The sequence below is a fragment of the Podarcis vaucheri genome (genome assembly GCF_965113315.1).
Source record: "Podarcis vaucheri genome assembly, chromosome: 15".
In the NCBI taxonomy this organism is placed as follows: Eukaryota; Metazoa; Chordata; class Lepidosauria; order Squamata; family Lacertidae; genus Podarcis; species Podarcis vaucheri.
The window spans coordinates 34063772-34085424 of NC_138753.1; the positions used below are offsets into that span (position 1 = coordinate 34063772).

General features: G+C 46.9%; 1 protein-coding gene across 5 annotated transcripts in view; it reads left to right on the forward strand.

Moving 5' to 3' along the window:
- The window catches only part of ROBO3 (roundabout guidance receptor 3), a 344617-nt gene that overhangs the window by 248808 nt on the left and 74156 nt on the right, over window positions 1-21653 (forward strand). For all 5 annotated transcript variants that reach the window (XM_082200222.1, XM_082200223.1, XM_082200224.1 and 2 more), the window contains exons 3-5: window positions 14389-14546; window positions 16785-16905; window positions 19221-19359. In XM_082200222.1, the coding sequence (XP_082056348.1) occupies window positions 14389-14546; window positions 16785-16905; window positions 19221-19359 (418 nt within the window). The remainder of the gene's footprint in view (window positions 1-14388; window positions 14547-16784; window positions 16906-19220; window positions 19360-21653) is intronic.

Sequence of the window (21653 nt, forward strand, 5' to 3'; positions counted from 1 at the left end):
TTGGGAGCACCCTTAGAATGTGCTCTGAATCTTTTTCTTTGACATCGCAATGATGTCAGATGACTGACAGTTTCATCCACTTGTCAAATGGCCCATGGGGTAGTATGTGCCAATAGGCAGCAAGGGCACATTCAGAGATGTTCTGCACAGCTGCCCTGCAGCTATGAATTCTCTCTCTCTCTTCGCAGCTTGACAAAGCCAGGGCAGCTTTTCTGAAGCTGGGCAAGATCTTTTTATGTGAGGATTGGCTTTCATGCACAAAGGTTAATCCAGCAGTGGACTGTCTTTTTCCTCCTTTTTTTCAAAAGCAGCTATAATGTGTATCCAAGTGTTCGTTTTTTAACTGGTTTCCTTTAAGTTTAAATAGGACACTTTTTATTTTATAGGGTATTTGGGGGTTTGTTTTGTAATCTGAGCCATCCGGTTGGGGCGAATGATCAACTACATGCTGAATAGCACCGTCTCTGTGAAATGAACACTCCCTGTGCTGTTTGCTTTGTGAAGTTTGATAGCCAGAGTTCAGAAACTGGTGGCTGCTTCCTGTATTGTGTCTCCTATATTGTTTCTGTACCTCACTTCTTACAATGGTTTTATATTTTATCGTCAGGTGGAATTTGCTTTTATTGGAGGTTAGCAGCTGCTTTGTGGAGGAAATTCCTCAAAATGCATACATTTTTTATTTTTCTAAAATAAAAAGGTGAGCAGGGCATGGCTAGCCAAGCAATGGGACTATGAGGGACAGGATAATATTTTCTGCTTAGATTAGAACTATAGGAAGCTGCTGTATACCTTTTTAGACAATTTCAGCCTTCCCCATCGTGGTACCCAGGTGTTTTGAGTGCAACTCCTTTTGCTTCTGACTCTTGGGCATACTGGCAGAGGCTGATGGGAGTTGTAGTCATCTGTATATTTTGGAAATTGGCTCGTCTGTTCATCCTATAGTCTGTTTGTTTTCTGTGTGTTCGGACGCCTCTTGAGATATTGTTGCCAAACTGGGCATGAGGGTTCCTGAGCTGGGGTGGGTTCTTTTCATCAACACTTGGATGCTGAGTGCTACTTTGATTCAAGATGGTGGAACAAAGCATGACTTTGGCGTGACTTCGCCCATAGGTTTGGCCACCTCTCAAGATCCCCTTGCCAAACTCAACACAAGGATTCCTGAGGCAGGGGAAGAGAGGTCTTCATTGATGTTTGGAACCAGGCGCCATTTTGAATCAAGATGGCTGACCAAAATGTGACTTAGGTGTGACTTCACCAGGTTTAGGGCCAACTCAGAAATTACGCTATCCATTTAAAAAATCAAAATATTTGTTGGTTTTTAAAAATTCCTGATCAGTGCCAGTCATTCTCTGCTAGAGAACAAGAATCCTGGTGGAACAGGCCAGTGGCCTGATAATAAATTTGGCCACAATAAATATTGAATTCTGGCACATTGGGAAATTGCACTATTGGGTATTTATTTGCATAAGATCCATTAAGTGATTCTGCTGAACAAAGTCGTATGCAGGACAGAGATCCATGAAGGCACTTGTCAGGTTGCCAATGGGAGGGCTATACTTTTCAGCCAGACAACACCTTCCTTAGCAAGGATTGAGAGATGCATGGATGGAAGCTCATCTCTGATAGGCTTACCATACGTCAGGAAAATTCCTGACTTGTCCTGGTTTTTGGGTGTAGACATGGTGCCAGGGGAATTTTACCAAATTGTCAAAATGTCAGGGAAAACTCATATGTACAGTATGGCAACGTGATGAAAAAAAGCAGCAGAAACAGCTCCAAAAAGCTTAAAATCACTATGGGGGGGGGAGGTCTTCCTGAAAAAAAGCTGAACGACATTGCAGGTGTCTGGAATTTTACTTTTTGAAATATGGCAACCCTAATCTCTGACCTTGCAAAGGACTTCAGAAGCACTCAAAAACAAAGAGAATTCTTCAATGTACCATGGAAGTTCAGCACAATTGCAGAACCAGATCTCAAATAACCTTCTGCTGGATTTCTGATTAGGCATTGATAAATGCATCAGTTTGCATTTTAAAAACAATATCTGCACCAAAATTTGGATGTTTTGCCCTGCACACACCTTTTGCAAAAGTATAAATTTCCTCCAATTTATATTTTTGACTTTTTCTCTCTCTAGTGTGCACATAGGATTTCCACATTTCCCTAATACATTTTCACTAGTGTACACATTTTGTGTGCACAGTTCCTTGGTATACTCTTGATGGGGGGTTGGTTGGAGAACCTCAACACAGCATTACAACATTGGGAGTAGTGTGAGTTTCAAAGGCTGGTGTTTGGCTCATGTGTTGGATTGGGAAGTGTGAAAAACTTCCTCTCCCATCTCTGCTTTCCAAACTAGTGAGTCTACTTTCTTCTTCCCAAGTATCTCCGAACCTCAGCCCAGTGTCGGAAGCAAAGCTCTTCCTCTCCCTTTGAGACATGATCCAAGGTGGCCAAAACTTTTGGCTGCCTGCGAAATCTCCCTAAACTCTGTAGACTCCTCTCGCAGAGCAATGAAAGCAGAATGGTGAAATGCCTGGAGACCAAATCCTGTGAGGAAAGAGCTGGGTATATTTAGCCTGGAGAAGAGAAGATTAAGCGGAGACATAATAGCTGTCTTCAAATATCTGAAGGGCTGTCATGCTGAAGATAGATCTCCAGAGATTGGACTACAACTAATGGGTAGCAATTGCAGGAAGCCGATTTCAGCTAAATATCAGGAGAAACATCCTAACCAATAAGAGCTGTTCAGTAGTGGAACAGACTGGTTCAAGAGGTGCTGGGCTCCCTTTGCTGGAGGTATTTAAGAAGAGGCTGGATGTCTGTCAGGGATGTTGTAACTCCATGCTCCATTGAGCAGCTGCTTTGCAACTACTCTATTCTGAACTTAAAAGTGGAAAGCGCAATGCTGGCAGTCAACAAAAGAGGTTTATAGACTCTCAAGGCAAATCTAAAAAAAAAAAAAGTAGTATAAACACCGACAACTGGGAAACACTGACCTGCGAGTGCTCCAGTTGGAGAACAGCCTTTGAAGATGCTCAAACTCAGGACGAAAGGGAGAAACGTGCTAAGAGGAAGGCACACTTGGCAAACCCTCACTGTGATCAACCCCTGCCTAAAAACCAATGTCCCCACTGTGGAAGGACGTGTGGATCCAGAATTGGCCTCCACAGTCCCTTATGGACTCACTGTTAAAACCTGTTCATGGAAGACAATCTTACTCGGCTACGAATGATCGCCAAAGAAGAAGAATCGCACCCTGCATTGAGCAGGGGCTGGATTAGATGACAACTGAGATCCCTCCCAACTCTTAACACAAGAATGTAAGGAGATCCTGATGGCTCAGGCCAATGGCCAATCTCATCCAGCGTCCTGTTCTCACATAGGCCAACTAGATGCTCCAATGGGAAGCTCCACGTTATATTATCCCCACCCCCCATACTCTCCTCCCCACCCCAATGCTACAGAGGTCCTCCTTTCCCTGGCTCAGTGCAGCTAGCAGCCAGTCGACTCAGAAGTACCACTGAGTTTCCTGGGGCTTTCTCCCAGGCAAGTGCCCAGAGGTTGGCAGCCTAAGAGGATTTCTAGAGAATTCTGATGTTTTCTGGGCAACAGGAATGCCCTGCAGTGTTCAGCCCCGGATGACTTTGTTTTCCCCTTGGTTGACTTGTTTGAACAACACCCCTGTTGTGAATGGGAATCTCCCAGAAGCCCAGGCAGACTGTTTAGCTGCCTTCCCCATGGCTGGCTGTACCCCAGCCTCATCCATCTCCTTGAATAATCTCATCCCAGCCTGGGGCAGGAGAGGCACAAAATCCATCACTGAAACAGCCTTCGGGTGACTTGTGCTGTTGGGAGACAGACCCAATTTAACACTTCATTAAGGATTTGCCAGCCATTGATCTAGATTATCAGGGTTACTGCCAGCTAATTGCATCTTCCTATACTTATTAATTATATTTGGAGAGCAAGAGAGCGGTGCACGGCGCCTGTCTGCTATATTTAGAAAAATCTCCAGCAGATATCTAATTATAGAACAGATCATTCACTGGTGCTAGGTAAACCATTAAACCTCCCCGTATATATCTCACTCTCACTCTCTTTTTAACCAGAGGTAACCGTTAGGATAGATCTTCCGCTGTTCACGAAGCCTTCCTCCTGGATTGCCCTCCATTTCATGCAACTAACAGAAGCAATAGTCTTTGTAAACAGCAGGGTAGAGGTGCTTTGCTGCCATTCACCCTGTGAGAAGGGATCATTCCTAGTTGCAAAGTTTGAAGAGCCTTCTTCTTAAAACACAGGGCTTGGAAGTAGGGGTGTAGCTAGCTGCTCTGGCACCCAGAGTGGTGGGGCGATCTGCCCACAGGGGCACCACGGTGATCCACCCACGGAGTCCACCTGGTAGACGCAAGCCCCACACTGCTGTTTTGGGCAGCGCAGGGCCCCAAACCACCACATCACTCCCAGGAGAGATGCGTGGCTCGGGCACGCTGCAGGCCAGGCCCTGCGGTAAGTGCCACCTCCCGCGATATGCCATTTTGTCACCACCACCCCCAGGGATGACACGTGGGGTGGGCAGCCCCCCCCCCGTGCCCCCTTCCTACACCCCTGCCTGGAAGGAGGACTGCAGCACAGTGGCAGAGCATTTGCTGTGTCACAGAAGGCCCCTAGTTCAAATTCTGACCTGCTGCCAGTCAGGGTAGAGTATACTGGAACGTGTCCAGAGGAGGGCAACCAAAATGGTCAAAGGCCTGGAAACAATGCCTTATGAGGAACGGCTAAGGGAGCTGGGCATGTTTCTCCCGCCTGTGGTTTTTAGTGGATCCCCGCCTCGCCGTGGCGGTCCAGACCCTAGTTTCACGAAGCGGATTCCTCCCAGTCAGAGGAAATCCGCCATTGCCGGGGGCGCTAACCCGGAAGTCTCCTGTTGGGGCAGAACTCTAGGGCAGATGGTTATGGCCCATCCAGCAGAATGAGCAGGAGGTTAGCAAAGTAATACACATTATACATTGCCATCTAAAGCAGTGAGACCATTAAATCCAGAGTCTAGAATTACCTGTATGCAGCATCGTGCACTACATCAGTCAGAAAAGCTGTAGGAGAAAGGGCAGATCAGAGTTTGGCAATTGCAGAAGGATCAAGGCCATTTCATCGCCTCTTCCCCAAGCAGCTGGAAGTTGCAGGCAGCCTCTGCTGGCTCAGTTTGTTTCGTACAAGAGATCGCTGGAGACTTATAGCAGTCCCTATAAATAGCTTTTTTATTTTACTTTCAAAAATACGAAGGGAGAGAAGGAATTATAGGACTGTAGGTCCAGAGCAGGCAGTGTGAAATCCAAGAATGTGGGTAATCTCTGCTAAAATCAAAATGCTGCTCTTAAGAATGGGGTGGGGGGTTTTTTAGCTGTCTGTCACACAAAATGGAAAGTGGCTTGAAAAAATAACCAGTGGGGGGAAAGAAATGAATGAGCTTTGCTCTGAGCAGGTGACTTTTTTGGAAGACATGGGTGCAAAAGCATCCTAGAAAAGCGTTGGGATGATGTTGGATTTCGAGGTCATAAGCAGATAGCAAAGATGCAAAGGGCTCCTGTAGTTTTAATCATTGTGTAGGAGAAGGACATTTACCTGGTGTTGCTTGCATGACAAACTACACCTGCTGAAGTTCCCTGTTCTACCCACAGCTATTAACTCTTTTGTCCTACTCAGATTCACAGCTCTTCTGTCGGCAAGGACAAATTAATACTGAGTCCAGAGTACAGCACTATGAAAACCTCTCCTTCCTTCCTTCCTTCCTTCCTTCCTTCCTTCCTTCCTTCCTTCCCAGCATATTGTCTACTCTGACTGGCAGCAACCAGTCTGGCAGCAACCAGTACCTGCCACCTGGTACTCCAGTGCCTGGAGGCGGTTGGAGGATGGATGGCGGCTAATGGATTGAAGTTGAATCCTGACAAGACAGAAGTACTGTTTTGGGGGGACAGGGGGCGGGCTGGTGTGGAGGACTCCCTGGTCCTGAATAGGGTAACTGTGCCCCTGAAGGACCAGGTGCGTAGCCTGGGAGTCATTTTGGACTCACAGCTGTCCATGGAGGCCCAGGTCAATTCTGTATCCAGGGCAGCTGTCTACCAACTCCACCTGGTATGCAGGCTGAGACCCTACCTGCCCGCGGACTGTCTGGCCAGAGTGGTGCATGCTCTAGTTATCTCCCGCTTGGACTACTGCAATGCGCTCTACGTGGGGCTACCTTTGAAGGTGACTCGGAAACTACAGCTAATCCAGAATGCGGCAGCTAGACTGGTGACTGGGGGCGGCCGCCGAGACCACATAACACCGGTCTTGAAAGACCTACATTGGCTCCCAGTACGTTTCCAAGCACAATTCAAAGTGCTGGTGTTGACCTTTAAAGCCCTAAACGGCTTCGGCCCAGTATACCTGAAGGAGTGTCTCCACCCCCATCGTTCTGCCCGGACACTGAGGTCCAGCGCCGAGGGCCTTCTGGCGGTTCCCTCATTGCGAGAAGCAAAGCTACAGGGAACCAGGCAGAGGGCCTTTTCGGTGGTGGCACCCGCCCTGTGGAATGCCCTCCCATCGGATGTCAAGGTGATGGACAACTACCTGACATTCAGAAGACATCTTAAGGCGGCCCTATTCAGGGAAGCTTTTAATGTATGATATTTTAGTGTTTTTTGGTTTCTGTGGAAGCCGCCCAGAGTGGCTGGGGAAGCCCAGCCAGATGGGCGGGGTACAAATAATAAATTATTATTATTATTATTATTACTTTGAACTGGTGATAAGAGGAATGACAGTAGTCCAGTGGTGGAAGGCATGCTTTGCACAAGGAGGGGCAATTTTCTATCCCTGACGTCTCCAGTGAAATGGACCAGGTAGGAGATGGTGGAGAAATCCTTGGAGAGATGCTGCCGGTCAGAGCAGGTAGCATTCAGCTAGATGGGCTCAATGGTCTGAATCAGCGTAAAGCAGCATCATCTTTGTTCAACAGCCAAATCTCACTTGAGCTTTCCGTTGCAGCAGATGTCAGATTTAGTCCTTCAGTTTCTTAAAGGGTTGGATTTTCACACTTTGCTCACTCCTTCCTGGTTAGGGTGGCCAGCTGTAGGAGAAGGCAGGGCTGTTGCCCATTCAACAGGACATTTCTGTAGAGGTAGCTTCTTGTTCTCTTCTACACCACTGTTAAAGGTGCCAGAACCCTGTCTTCTTTCTACAGCACCTGATTCCTGGAACAGGACTCTGCCAGAGTCGGCAGCGTGGTGTAGTGGTTAGAGTTTTGGACCAGGACCAGAGAGACCAGGGTTCAAATCCCTGCTGAGCCATGAAACTCACCCAGCGAACTTGGGCCGGTCACCATCTTACATCCTAACCTACCTCACAGGGTTGTCGTGAGGATAAAAAAATGTGTAGAACCATGCTTGCCACCTTGAGCTCCTTGCAAAAGAAGGCAGGAAATACCGTATTTTTTTGCACCATAACATTCACTTTTTTCCTCCTAAAAAGTAAGGGAAAATGTCTGTGCGTGTTATGGAGGGAATGCCTACAGGCGACATGCCTACGGATTTTCCTCCTCTAAAAACTACGTGCATGTTATGGTCGGGTGCGTGTTATAGAGCGAAAAATACGGTACATTCAATACATAAATACAGTGGTACCTCTGGTTGCGAGCGGGATCCGTTCCAGAGGCCCGTTTTCAACATGAATAGAACACAACCCGCAGCAGCGCGTCTGCGCACGCGTGGGTTGCGATTCGCCACTTCTGGGCATGCACATGCCATTTTGCGCATCTGTGCATGTGCGAGCAGCGAAGCCTGGAAGTAACCCTTTTTGGTATTTCCGGGTCGCCGCGGGACGCAACCTGAAAAAACGTATCATGAAGCAAACGTAACATGTATTATGACTGTAATAGGTTTGGGTCTGCTGGGAAAGGAGAGGTCTAGTACGGATGGTAGAGAAGAACTTCTCACTAAAGTCAGGCCCACTAGTCCTGACTGCCCCAGTTGGGATTCCACCCTTTACGACCCATTTACATGTGGTTCAGAGACTCACCTGTGGCAGTTCAGAAGTGGGTACGGGTGCAACTTTCAACCTTCACGGGCATACACCACCTTGTGATCAGTGTCACTATCCTTGATCGGGCCACCACAGCAGCAAGTGTAGCTCTGTGTGTGTGTGTGTGTGTTTGTGTGTGTGTGTGTGTGTGTGTGTAGCAAATGATCTCTCTCTCTTTTTACGGCATTTCCGCGCCCGCGTGTTTCCAAAGCCGGCCTCCTCGGCAACGCTCTCGGGTAGCAGACATCAATATTTAATAAGCAATATATCCGTATTTTATTGCTCATTACTGGCAAGATTATTTCAGTATATTACTCTTAGATATGAATATTTATGGTGTATTACTCGGCTCGAAGTTAAATGGCTTATTGACACGCTATTAATGCCTGGTAAGCACCGCTTTGCTCTCGCTCCCTCTTCTGCTAAAGTGCCCATGGGCGGGGCGGGTTTGGGAAGCTGTCAAGATCCGGGCGCTTGTGTTCTCGCTCTCTCGGTGGCAAACATTGGGAGGAAACTGCGCTCTAGTCCAGTCCCAGTGGGGCTCACCTGGTGGTGGTTGGAAAAATAATCCAGACTCCACCTTAATTAGGCTGACCAAATTGTCACAAAAGAGTGAGCAAGCTTTTGAGTAGTACAGAAGTCTTCATCAGGGTGGGAAAACCTTTATTAGTTCAGGGGTCACTTTGTTTGTTTGTTTGTTTGCTTATTGCCCAGTGGGTTGGACTAAATGACCCCTGAGGTCCCTTCCAATCCTATGAGTCTTTGACCAGATTTGATTGTCTGCATCCTTCACCCTAAGGTTCCAGGGAGGGTTGCAACATTAAAAACAGTTTAAAGTGAAGGAGGGCCACCATGGGGTGTTGCCTGCAGAAAGTCCCTAGGGCCAGATGGAGTGCCTTGGAAGATTACATAGCTGTCAACTTTTCCCTTTTCTTGCGAGGAATCCTATTCAGAATAAGGGAATTTCCCTTAAAAAAAGGAAAACATTGACAGCTATGAGATTGCTTCTGGCACTTAAGCCCCAAATCCCCCAGCCCTGTTCTGTACACACACACACACACACACACACACCCCATGGTGAAATTTGAGCCTATGCATATTGACCACTGTGCAAACATGCATGCCAAACATTCAATTTGATAAATAATAATGCTGTTGGGGTATTGCTTTCGTTTGTTACTATGTATGCATCTATTGTAAACCTTGGTGTGATCCTTGATGAAGGGTGGCATAGAAACCTAATAGATACACTACTACTCATAGAAACATAGAATCGTAAAGGGGGGGGGGGTTATTGAGTCGCCTTTGCTGTTATTAAGTATTTTGTGTTTTTATATTGTAGTTTTGTGTTGTGAACCACCCTAAGATCTGTGGGTAAAGCATGGTATTTAATAATAATAATAATAATAATAATAATAATAAGAAGAAGAAGAAGAAGAAGAAGAAGAAGAAGAAGAAGAAGAAGAAGACACAGTCCTGCCCTTAGCTGTCAGACATTTGGGAAATGGTGCCTTTTTAAATTAGAGGGTGGATGGCCAGCTGTCAGGGATGCTTTAGTTGAGATTCCTGCATTGCAGGGGGTTGGACTAGATGGCCCTTGGGGTCCCTTCCAACTCTACATTTCTGTGATTCTATGCAAATATGCCTTGTGTGTCTCCGGTTCTCCAGTTGGTCATGGTTTCTTTTGACAGTTGTCTCCGATGAACTCATGCCTGGCTGGTGTATAGGGCGTGGTTAAACTAGGGAGTTTGGCCCCCTGTGATGTCCACCAACGTGTATGGTTTTAAAAGAGGGTTAGGCAAATTCATGAGGGATAAGGCTATCAGTGTCTACAAGCCCATGATTACTATGGTCTGCCTCCACTGTCGGAGGCATTCTGCCTCTGAATAACATTTGCAAGTGAGGAAAGCACTGTTGCCCACAGGCCCTGCCTGCAGCCCTTGGGCCAGACACTGTGAGAAGGTAAAAGGTAAAGGACCCCTGGATGGTTAAGTCCAGTCAAAGGGGACTCATCTCTCTTTCAGGCCGTGGGAGGTGGCGTTTGTCCACAGACAGCTTTCCGGGTCATGTGGCCAGCATGACTAAACTGCTTCTGGTGCAACTGGACACCGTGACGAAAACCAGAGCGCACGGAAATACCATTTACCCTCCCGCTACAGTGGTACCTATTTATCTACTTGCACTGGTGTGCTTTCAAACTGCTAAGTTGGCAGGAGACACTGTAAGAACAGCATACTGGACCAGATGAGTCTTTTACTTGATCTGGCAAGGCTATTCTTCCTTCCTTATCAGAAAGCAGGCAGCTGACTTGCCTTCCTCTTCCTCGTCTTCCTCTTCCTTGCCTTCTTTCCAAGGATTGCTTCCACATGTGCCTCACGACTATGCCGCTTGTCAGGTGTCCGGAGTGAGAGGCTAACTCGCTGGGATCGTAAAGTCTAGTTAAATGAATTGTTGTTTCTGCCTCTGCCGCTGCTTCCCCTCTTTCAGCATCCACTGCTTATGTGCATTTTACAAGCCGAGGACATCTCCCCAATGCAATAAATAGCCTCTGACAGGCAGTTGTGCAATAAAGCCCTGACGGTTCCCTGTAATGGTTATAAAACGCTGAATTATTTGGGCGAGGAGCGGCTGATTAGGGAGCAACTCGGAGGCAGGATAATTAGTTGTGCAGTGGTAAATACAGGAGGCGACCTAAGAATTGGTGAGTTAGGGAGTTCTTAATAATTCAGAGGCACTCCTGGGGCAGTAGAGATACGAAGCGCTGAGCTGGTGTGCATTCTAAGGGCTCCAGTTGTGGGGAGATGCAGTCCATCCATCTTTTTCAACCGCAAGTTTGGGGCTGATTATCACGAGAAGCTGGTGCTCCTAAGTGCCAATCATTTTTATTTTTTTAAAAGAGAATCTTCCTGAATCCTATCATACATTCTCCATTGCATTCTCCAATTTACAGCACTGGATTTGGGGATCACGTCTAGAATACGGATATTCTGTAGAGTTGCCAGCAAAGTTCACTGAGCTGAGAAACAAGCTCCGAGGACTTGGCGATTATTAACTCAGAGGACGGGAGAACATTGGAAGCTCCTGAATTCTTCTGCTGCTCTGATTGAAACCTGAGCCGGAGAAGATTTTCCAGCTTAGTCCTGCACAGATGAGCTACTTCTGGGGGTACTGCTACTGCGGAGCCACAGGGACCAAGATGTCCTGGCCCCAAGGTATCCCACAGAGAGTCGTCCAACTCTTCAAAGCACTTCCTTATGTAAAGCTACAGAAAAACCACTCTGTTGTTTTGCACAAAGAGTGCTTTGAAAAGTCCCCCGCCCCCAGGTAGAATTAAGGATATTTCAATAAATTTGGAAATCGAGCTACTTTCTGATATGGGTGTGGGGAGTAATTTTGTTCTTTGCCTAGTTAACAATGTTAGAAACTCAGATATACAAGCTGGGTGCCAAATAGCTCCTTAAACCAGGGTTACGGTCAGCAAAACAAAATGCTACTTTATGGTTCCTGAAATTCATTCTGATTGTGCAGATAAAATATCATGGATAGAATCCCACAGGAAGTGTTGCTAGTGTGTGAAAACAGTCAAGATCCAAGAATGCCCAGGCATGCCCCTCCAGGTGGTGGAGATGTCAGGCACCATCCTGGCACCTGGGCATCTTCATTTGATCGTAAGTGGCCGAAAGCCAGGTGCAAAATGTGTCTGGCACCTGGGGAATTTCAAACGCTGCAGGCCAGCTTGAGCCAGAGGCAGCACACCCACCTCTCGTTTCCAGTCCAGCAATCTGTGTCCTTGTGGCCAACAAACAGGGTGAATTCAGAAATGTAGACAGTAATTCTATGAATTGTGCATCCAAAACATTTGGGGGTCTAGTCTTGTTACAGTGAACCATGCCATTTTAACATCAGGGTTACAGTGGCCCAGTGGGGCTACCTTTGGAAAGTGCTCAGAGAACATTGACTGATTCAAAATTTGGCAGTGCAGTTGTTGAAATGGACCCAGTGCATGGATCACATGACACCGGTCTCAGCTATCTGTAGGTTCACTGGTACACTTCAGAGTTTTGGCTATAACACAGAGGTGAAAAGGATAGGATGGTGTGGTGATCACACACAGGGCCCCCAGATGTTTGATGGTCTATTGACCCTGTGCCGCCACTGCAATTGCTTTTTCCGCTGCCACCACCCTGTATCTCACTGGGACACACGGAGTCCAGTCAGTTGTTAACATAAACAAATAATCAAGTTTATTTTTAAATGCAGGAACAAGCTTATGGTTTCAGTTAATTTTTCTCTTGTCAGTTTCTTATTCTTAGTTCCTAACAACTCCAAACTGATTATTCTAGCTGTCTATCTGACTTCACAATTCCTCTCACTCTCTCACAATACAGCTCTATCAACCCACACCTAAACCTCCCTCTTCCTTCTTCAACTCCCAAACCTCAACCTCAACTCCCAAACCTCAACTGAACTGACTCTCAAAACCTCCCACTCTAACTTTTAATCCCCCCTTGCATTCTCACTGGCCAATCACATCACACCCATTTTAATCCTTTCCTTATGACCCATCCTAGAAGGCAAACACCACAGATGGATTCAAACATGGAGCATGAGAAGCTGCCTTATACCAAGTCAAACTATAGGTCCTTCTTCCTCAGCATGCTTTACACTGACAGGCAACAGCTCCCTAGATATTCAAACAGGAGTCTTCCCTATCCCTGTTTGGAGTTGCCGTGGATCGAACCTTGACCTTGTTTTTGCAAAGCCTGTGCTTTGCTACGACCCTTTCTCTTGATGCTCCTTTGGGTCTGAAGCTTTTATAATCTGCATCCGTGGCACCAACTGTTGACTAGTTCGGCAGGCAACTCCGCACTGGAGAGGATGCTATTTACCGCAGCCTTGCGTCCGTTTGGAACCTGTGCCCCAAGAGATGACGCCTGCTGGCATAGGAAGTTGGCGTACTGCACTTGGCAAAAGTGAGGTGTCTTGCCTGGGAATCTTAGCGCATCCCTCCAGACCATATGGCAGGGCTGGCCCTATCGGGGCTGAGTAGCAGAGGGAGCAGGTGGCAGGCTGGGCGTTGTTTCCTGCGTAGGAGTTGCAAGTTCCTGCTGCCCTGAAAGCCAGGGCCAAATACGAGAGAGGAACTGAGCTGAAGGACAGCAAAAAAATACCACTGTCCTGCCCTGTGTGTAAAATAGTGGGGTCAGTTATTGCAAACAGGTAGGGAGTCTTGTATCCACAGGGAAGGCTTTGCTAATGGTTCTCAATTTGGGGAATCACCTGGGATTGTAAACCTGACAACCGTAGTGACCCTGATCTTAGGAGTTTTCTCCTAGATTGAAAATGTGCCAGTTTTGGTCTCTGGCTGAGATGCCCATATTCTGCTTTACCATCATTATCCGGCACTGCAGTCCTTTCAGGCTTCTTCATGCTGCCACTGCCAAGGTTCTTTCCTCCTTCCCTTCAAGCTGTTTCTTGGTGCACATGATGGCTGGGAGAAACACAGCATGTGAACCAGGGGGAGAGGGATGCTTCGGAGTAAAAAGAATATTAGAAATTGGGGCAGAAGAGCCAACGCCGTAACCAGTAACACTAACACAATAAACCCCATGTCTGTTGCAGCCAGTGTCTTTGGTGAAGTGTGATTGGTCTGTGGAATCAGCTGACAGAATGGTCAGCTGACAGGGCCACGTGTGGCACTACAGGTACCCTTGAGGAACCCGGTTCAGTCAGCAAGGCTTATAGCAGAATATAGTCCTTGTGACACAGGAAGTAAAGCGCCAATGCATGGCCAATGGGAGCCCTTTCAGCTATGGCTGACAAGGCTACCGCTTGGTCTTTCGTGGTTTATCTGGAGTTGTTTCATCATTGGCTGAACTGTGCTCCTCATGGGTGCCATTTATGCTGCAGCATTTAGCATTCTGTCAGCTGATTCCAAGGACCAATCAAGCTTCACCAAGCCTTCTAAGACTCCAGCCTTGGTCTTAAGTCTCGGTGGCTTGTCTCGTTATTTCTGTGTGATTCTCCTGTTGCTGTGCAAATGGCAAGGATTGATGCCTCCAGCAAGAAGACCTGAATTTGTTTTGTCTGCATCTGATTTAGTGTGCATGTGCATGCGCACACAGAGAGCTTTTCTCCTGGGGTATAAAGGAGCCCGTGAGAACCCTTGTGTACAACAGAGAATTAATTCCAAGTGTGAACAGGCGCTTTTAAAAATATAGTGGTGGAACAACCAAGGAAGAAAGGAAATCTGCAAGTGTCTCTGTGATGCCTCATCCTGTTTTTGTTATTTCCCCTTAAGGCGACCCTCAAACTCTTCTCTCTTCCTTGCAGTCTTGCGAGATGACTTCCGCCAAGCTCCCAGCGATGTGGTGGTGGCAGCGGGCGAGCCAGCTGTGATGGAATGCATCCCACCCAGAGGACACCCAGAACCCACCATTTCCTGGAAAAAGAACAACATCCGTATTAGCGATAAGGATGAGCGCATTACGGTGAGACTGAGGGAAGCCCCCCTTGAAAAAGGCAGCCCTGTATCTCCTTTCAACCTAAATAATTTCTGTGGGTTTTGCCTTTCTGTTCAAGGCTGAGAACCTTGGAGGAAACATAGGAATCTACATAATAATGATTGGTCCATCTAGCTCAACATTGTCTACACATACTGTCAGCAGCAGATAGAAGTCTTTCCCAGTTATACATGGAGAGACGAGAGATTAGACCTTGAACCTTCAAAGCTTGTGTTCTACCGCTGATGCTACGGTCTCTCCAACCACCTGCTACCTGATCTTTTCAACTGGAGATGCTAGGAGCTTGGACCTTCTGCATGCAAGGCATATAGCACGGAGCTTAGGCCATGACAGGCAAAACATCCTGGATAGGGCACAGTAGAACTGAATGCATGGTTAGGAGCAGCAAGCAGGTAGCCTTGAGCATTGATGGAGTATTGTCTAAAATTCTGCTGAGGTCTGAAATACTCTTGCAGGAAAATGTGTAATCTCAGCCGGTTCTCCCTAGAGAAGGTCAGCTCCCAGTTTAAGGTGCAGAATCCATTTTTATTCATTTAGCAGGATTTATATGCTGCTTCATCACCCCTAACCTCTAAGTGGTTTAAACAGAATATAAAATGTCCACTAAAACACATTTATTAAAATCAAACGTTAAAAGCAAGTTAACCTAAGCATTTATCAAAGTGTAAGTGAAACCAGCCATTGCTGCTTCCATTTTGATTAATGCTTAAATTAAGTGTACATTGGGGTGGGAACCCTCAGGCCCAGGGGACGAATTTGGCCCTCCAGTCTTCACTATCCAGCCCTCAGATTTATTCCCAACATGCTCCACTCACTGGCCTTGATTCCCGCCCTAAGTGTTTTTGGCTGGCTGGAATGTGTCCTTCAGCTCTGATGATGCCTCTGGATTACCTGGACGGAGGATTGAGACAGGTGCGTAGAAACCAACATACTGTGCAAAGGTAGCATTGACATTTGTTACTCTCCAGCGACGTTTGCCTCCGGCCCTGTCTACCACTTTGATGTGGCCCTCAGAAGGTTCTCCCAGAAAGAGATATGGACCGTGGGCTAAAAAAACCTCACCTGATATACATAATGAAATTGGATGTGTGGGCTGGCTTGCTTAAAATGAAGTCTTTAGCAAACAAACCGTATGGCAAAGGTGCCTGCCTGATATCTTTGGGGAGATGTATTCCTCATCATGGAGGATGGATGGCGGCTAATGGATTGAGGTTGAATCCTGACAAGACAGAAGTACTGTTCTTGGGGGACAGGGGGCAGGCTGGTGTGGAGGACTCCCTGGTTCTGAATGGGGTAACTGTGCCCCTGAAGGTCCAGGTGCGTAGCCTGAGAGTCATTTTGGACTCACAGATGTCCATGGAGGTGCAGGTCAATTCTGTATCTAGGGCAGCTGTCTACCAGCTCCATCTGATGCGCAGGCTGAGACCCTACCTACCCATGGACTGTCTCACCAGAGTGGAGCATGCTCTAGTTATCTCCAGGTTGGACTACTGCAATGCGCTGTATGTAGGGCTACCTTTAAAGGTGACCTGGAAACTACAACTAATCCAGAATGTGGCAGCTAGACTGGTGACTGGGAGCGGCCGCCAAGACCACATAACACCAGTCTTGAAAGACCTACCTTGGCTCCCAGTATGTTTCCGAGCACAATTCAAAGTGTTGGTGTTGACCTTTAAAGCCCTAAACAGTCTCAGCCCAGTATACCTGAAGGAGCGTCTCCATCCCCATTGTTCAGCCCGGACACTGAGGTCCAGCGCCGAGGGCCTTCTGGTGGTTCCCTCACTGCGAGAAGCCAAGTTACAGGGAACCAAGCAGAGAGCCTTTTCGGTAGTTGCGCCCACCCTGTGGAACGCCCTCCCACCAGATGTCAAAGAGAAGAACAGCTACCTGACATTTAGAAGACATCTGAAGGCAGCCTTGTTCAGGGAAGTTTTTAATGTGTGACATTTTAATGTATTTTTAATCTTTGTTGGAATGCTGCACAGAGTAGCTGGGGAAACTCAGCCGGATAGGTGGGGTACAAATAAGTTGTTGTTGTTGTTGTTGTTGTTGTTGTTGTTGTTGTTGTTGTTGTTGTTATCATTATCAGTGAAGTTCTCTGCAAGAGGAAGTTTCCCAGGGGCTGCCCCACCAATACATTGGCCTGGGAAGCTTGTTTGTCCGGCTGTCTCTAAGCAGGATTTCCTTTTGGCCCCTCTGCTCTAGATCCGAGGTGGGAAGCTGATGATGTCCAACACGAGGAAGAGTGACGCTGGCATGTACATCTGCGTGGCCACCAACATGGTTGGAGAACGGGACAGCGAGCCCGCGGAGCTGGTGGTCTTCGGTACGTAGGAGCAGGAATCTGGCAGGGGAGACGGGAATCGGATGGAGAGGGAAAGGGAAAGTGGAGTTCTCAGGGTCAAAAAGGAAGGGGGAAATCAACAAGGAAAGATCTGTGATAAGTTCCCCTGTGAGTTTTTTTTCTATTGCTTGGAAGCAGCCAGGGAGGGGTGTGAGAATGAGAACAGAATGGTTAACTTCCCCCCCCCCCTATGAGAACAGAATGGTTAACTCCCCCCCCCTTTGTTTATTTATTTTTTTTGAATTATTTTTTTTAAAAATAGATTTACAGTGGTACCTTGGTTCTCAAACTTAATCCTTTCTGGTATCTGAAGAAGTGTGCATGCACACGAAAGCTCATACCAAGAACTAACTTAGTTGGTCTTTAAGGTGCTACTGGAAGGAATTTTTTTATTTTGACTATGGCAGACCAACACGGCTACCTATCTGTAACTTAATCCATTCTGGAAGTTCGTTCCGAAACCAAAGAGTTCCAAAACCAAGGTGTGCTTTCCCATAAAAAGTAATGCAAAATGGATTAATCCGTTCCAGACTTTTAAAAACAACCCCTAAAACAGCAATTAAACATGAATTTTACTATCTAATAAGACCATTAGTATCTGGGGAAATCTGGAGAGCATTTTCTTCCATTGAAAATGAGTCTGCAAATGCCTTTACTCAAAGCCCAGACCTCTTGCTTGACTATTCAATTTTACTTTTTTTAAAAAGCAAAAACAAAAAACAAGTCTCTGGTCCTGTGGAAATATAAAGAAAATGTGAGCAGGCTGGATTCTACCCAATTGCTCATTACTACTGGAATAAGTGATGAAGGGCTGAACATTTCTCAGTTTTTTTATTTTTCTGTGGAAAACCTTCAGTTTCATAAGGTCATTACTAACAATGAATGGACACCAATTGCAAACAACAATATTACGCAAGCATGATAGTATCAAGTTTGTTGCTTTGTTTACTGAACACAAATAAAATGAACATGCTAAATTAGATCAGTCTCTAGGGAATCAAATTTTTTTACCATGGAAACTGAGCATTTCCCCATGAAAATTAGTCTTGTATCAGAAAGCCCATATCACAGGCTGGAATACAGCCATCCCACAATTTGTTGTTTGGTTTTGAAAGTTTTCTACAGCATTGCAGCTGTCTATTTTTGGTTGCAAGGCAAGTTATGTTGCTTTGCGGACACTGCTGCTTTGGGGTAACTCAAGTACAGTGCTATCCATCTTCAGTGTTTCTGTGGCAGGAAATATCTTCTGTCTGAGCGAGTCCTGTCTTAACCTGATATTGCAATTCTGTGCGCCCTTCTTGGTGCCAAGGGGTATCCTGTGGGCTTTTTGATGATTAGAATACAGAAGTGTCTAAAGTTGTCTATTAAGCCAGGACCACCTCCAGGAGACCCCGTGCAAAGGGGCCTCTTATGTTGGTGGGGGTCCCCAGGGCAGGAATATCATCATCATCATCATCATCATCATCAAACCTTTTATTGGCATCACATTGTTGTTGTTGTTGTTTAGTTGTTTAGTCGTGTCCAACTCTTCGTGACCCCATGGACCAGAGCACGCCAGGCACTCCTGTCTTCATTGGCATCACATCCAAAACAAATCAATACAGAATTACCACTTCCCCAGTGGCACAAAACATTTGCTAAAAGAAAGGAGGCAGAGCAGTCTATGGTCACATCTCTAGGTCTCCAGGGAGATCAGACATCTGCAGTGTATTTTGACAACAAAAACCAAATAGAGATATTTAGCCACTAACTTGGTGAGCTCCTGATCATTCCCCAGTAATAGAAAATGTATAACCTCCAACTCTGGTTTCCATTTGGGGATACAGAGTTGATCTAGAAATTGCTGGCGGATATATAGTTTACAATTAAGAACCATATGAGCCCAGAATCCAGAACCTACCACATCAAACAGACTTCATTCCCAGGTAGATGGGAACGCTTTAATGGGTGGAGACCGCCCAGGGGAGAACATTGAGATGAGCGCCCCTGAACCATCTCATGAACTACTATCTGAGAGGGCACCACTCTATGTGGAAATACTCGCGGACCACGGCCTGCTGACTGCAAGAACAGTGGGCAGGAACAGCAACAGCACTCCAGAGGCAACTAGGAACCATCATGGTCATTTCCCACAATGCCATGGAGTTGTTCCAGGGCATTGTGGGAAAATAAAAAAGACTGGCCTAGCTGAATGGCAGACCTCAGCACTGGTAGACCTTGCCCAGGGCAGCAGTGGTAAGCCTGCCTCTGTGCTGGTCCTGTGCCTCAAACACCATTTCCTGCCTGTGTCCTGACAGAGCGACCCACGTTCATCAAGCGGCCCATCAACCAAGTGGTGCTTGCTGAGGACACCGTGAATTTCCACTGCGAAGTGCAGGGGGACCCTGTGCCCACATCCCGGTGGCGTAAGGAGGAAGGGGAGCTTCCTCGAGGGAGGTAAGTGGCACCTTTTCACCTTTGGGGCTTGCAGGATGGGCAGGCGGGTAACTTGCAATCCCGGTGGGAGATAGTAGACTGCAAGTTTGGGCTGGGCTGTTCCTTTGCCACACGCTGACCCAATGGCCTGGGGCCACGCAGCATCTCTCAGCGCCATTCCCCATCTCCAGAACAAGGTCTGTCAGCCACCTTGCACTTGAGAAGAGCTATGAAATTTGCTGGCAATAGCAGTAATGGCTGGGAAGAGATTGAGGGCCGGATCTGCTTCACCGCGGAGCCGACGAAAGGTCACTTCTTCGCGCTTCCAAAAGGGTAAACCACAACACTGTTTCGGATACCCTCGTCTTGGTTGGCGATGAGCTATTCTGCTTAATTCCCCGGACAATGAGCCTGACAATGCCTATTAGCGCAGGCGATTGCACAAGGTGCTGTGCAATTAAAGAGAGAGCCATCTTTATCTCTCTTCCTCCTCCCCGCCCCCAAATGTATCAATGTGAAAATGAAGCGCTTTCTTTCTCTCTTTCTTTTAGACAAGGGTTCTGATAGGGAAGATGCTCCCAAGCTGGCAAGGAGAGAGATTAGGTTGCCTGCACCACTGACCCCAAAAATTCGCTTAAGATTGTTAATATGGTTAATGTGGCATAGAACATGAAGAGGAGAGCTCTTTTTTCAATTCAGTTGATAGTTCCTGGGGAATGTGGCTATTTAGGAAGGATTATCTTGTGGGTTTAGTGTTTCCAGTTCCAGTGAACACTTGCAGTTAAGAAAAAGGAAAAAAGTGTGTCTATTAGTTGTTGACAGTTGTCACAGAGAGGAACCCATAGCATACAGAATGTGGCATGTGGAGTTGTATTTATTTATCCATATCTAATACTACATTTATATCTCTCTTTCCCTCCAAAGTGCTCAGGGTGGCATGCATACTTTCCCCCTTCCTTATTTTAACATTACAACGACTCTGTGAGGTAGGTTAGACTGAGAGACAAGCAACTGGCCCCAGGTCACCTAGCGAGCTTCATGGCTGAGTGGAGATTTGAACCCGCATCTCCCAGGTCCAACCACTATACCACAAACACTGCCCCAATGTATCTGTCACAGCAACCCTGTGAGTTAGGTTAGGCTGAGAGACAAGCGACCGGCCCCAGATCATCCAGTGAACTTAATGGCTAAGTGGAGATTTGAACCCGGGTCTCCCAGGTCGTGCTCCAACTCTCTGGTCACCGCACCACACTGGCTTTTGGCTTGAGAGAAGCCATTGTTCAGTGGTGGGGCACATGCTTTGTATGCAAATGGCACTCAAAAGTTGTGACCCCACATCCAGCTGAGCCTAACTCTAATAATAATAATAATAATAATAATAATAATAATAATAATAATAATTTTATTTATACCCCACCCTCCCCAGCCAGAGCCAGGCTCAGGGCGACTAACACCAGTAATATTACAGGAAAAACATAATGGGGGGGGGGAGAACCAATTTAAAATACAGGAGGTACACACATTAGCTTGGATGGCTATCATTCCTGTTTGTGTCTTGAGTCATGAGGGATCGCTGGGCTCAGAAGTGGATTGGCAGGCTGAGATGGACTAGGAAGAAGAACAGGGGGGTGATATTGGGAGTGGGGAGGGCTGAGACTGGGGATCCGAAGCTGGAAGAGGCAGGTACCTACTTTCTCCCAGGATATGGCTGCCCCAACTGGGGAAAAGAACACATCAACAGAATCTGTTAAAAGGCACCAGTCAACAGCTAAGGGGGGGGGGGGAGGAACTAGAGGCAGAAGGAGAAGGCACAGCCTGGGTCACCCAGGGTGCAGTGCACCCTCCCGTCACTGTGATCATGCACATCCTCACTGATGCAGCTTGCATCACCGTACTTAACAGACTTACAAGGCACAACAAGAGTCCTGCGAGTGAGCTTGTCTTGCTCCATCTTTAAAAGCACATGTGAGTGGAGAGAGTATGTGTTGACTTTCTTCACCAAAGAAACAGAAACAGACTTCAAGTGCAGTTCAGACTGTACATGGGGGTTTAGATGACGGGATGTTCCTTTCCGCAGCCATGAAATAAAAGAATAGCAGCACTTCCTTACACATAGCAATTTGGAGTGTCAGGGGAAAGGTTAGGCTAAAACCCTTCTTGACATGCTAGCTTTCTGTGCGCAAGGCTAGGCTAAAATTCTTCTTGACATGCTAGCTTTCTGTGAGCAAGGCTAGGCTAATGTCAGAGACTGGGCAGAGGAGGAATGGTGGAGACTGCCTCCCCCATCCTGACCCTTCCAGGGAGAAGGAAGAGGA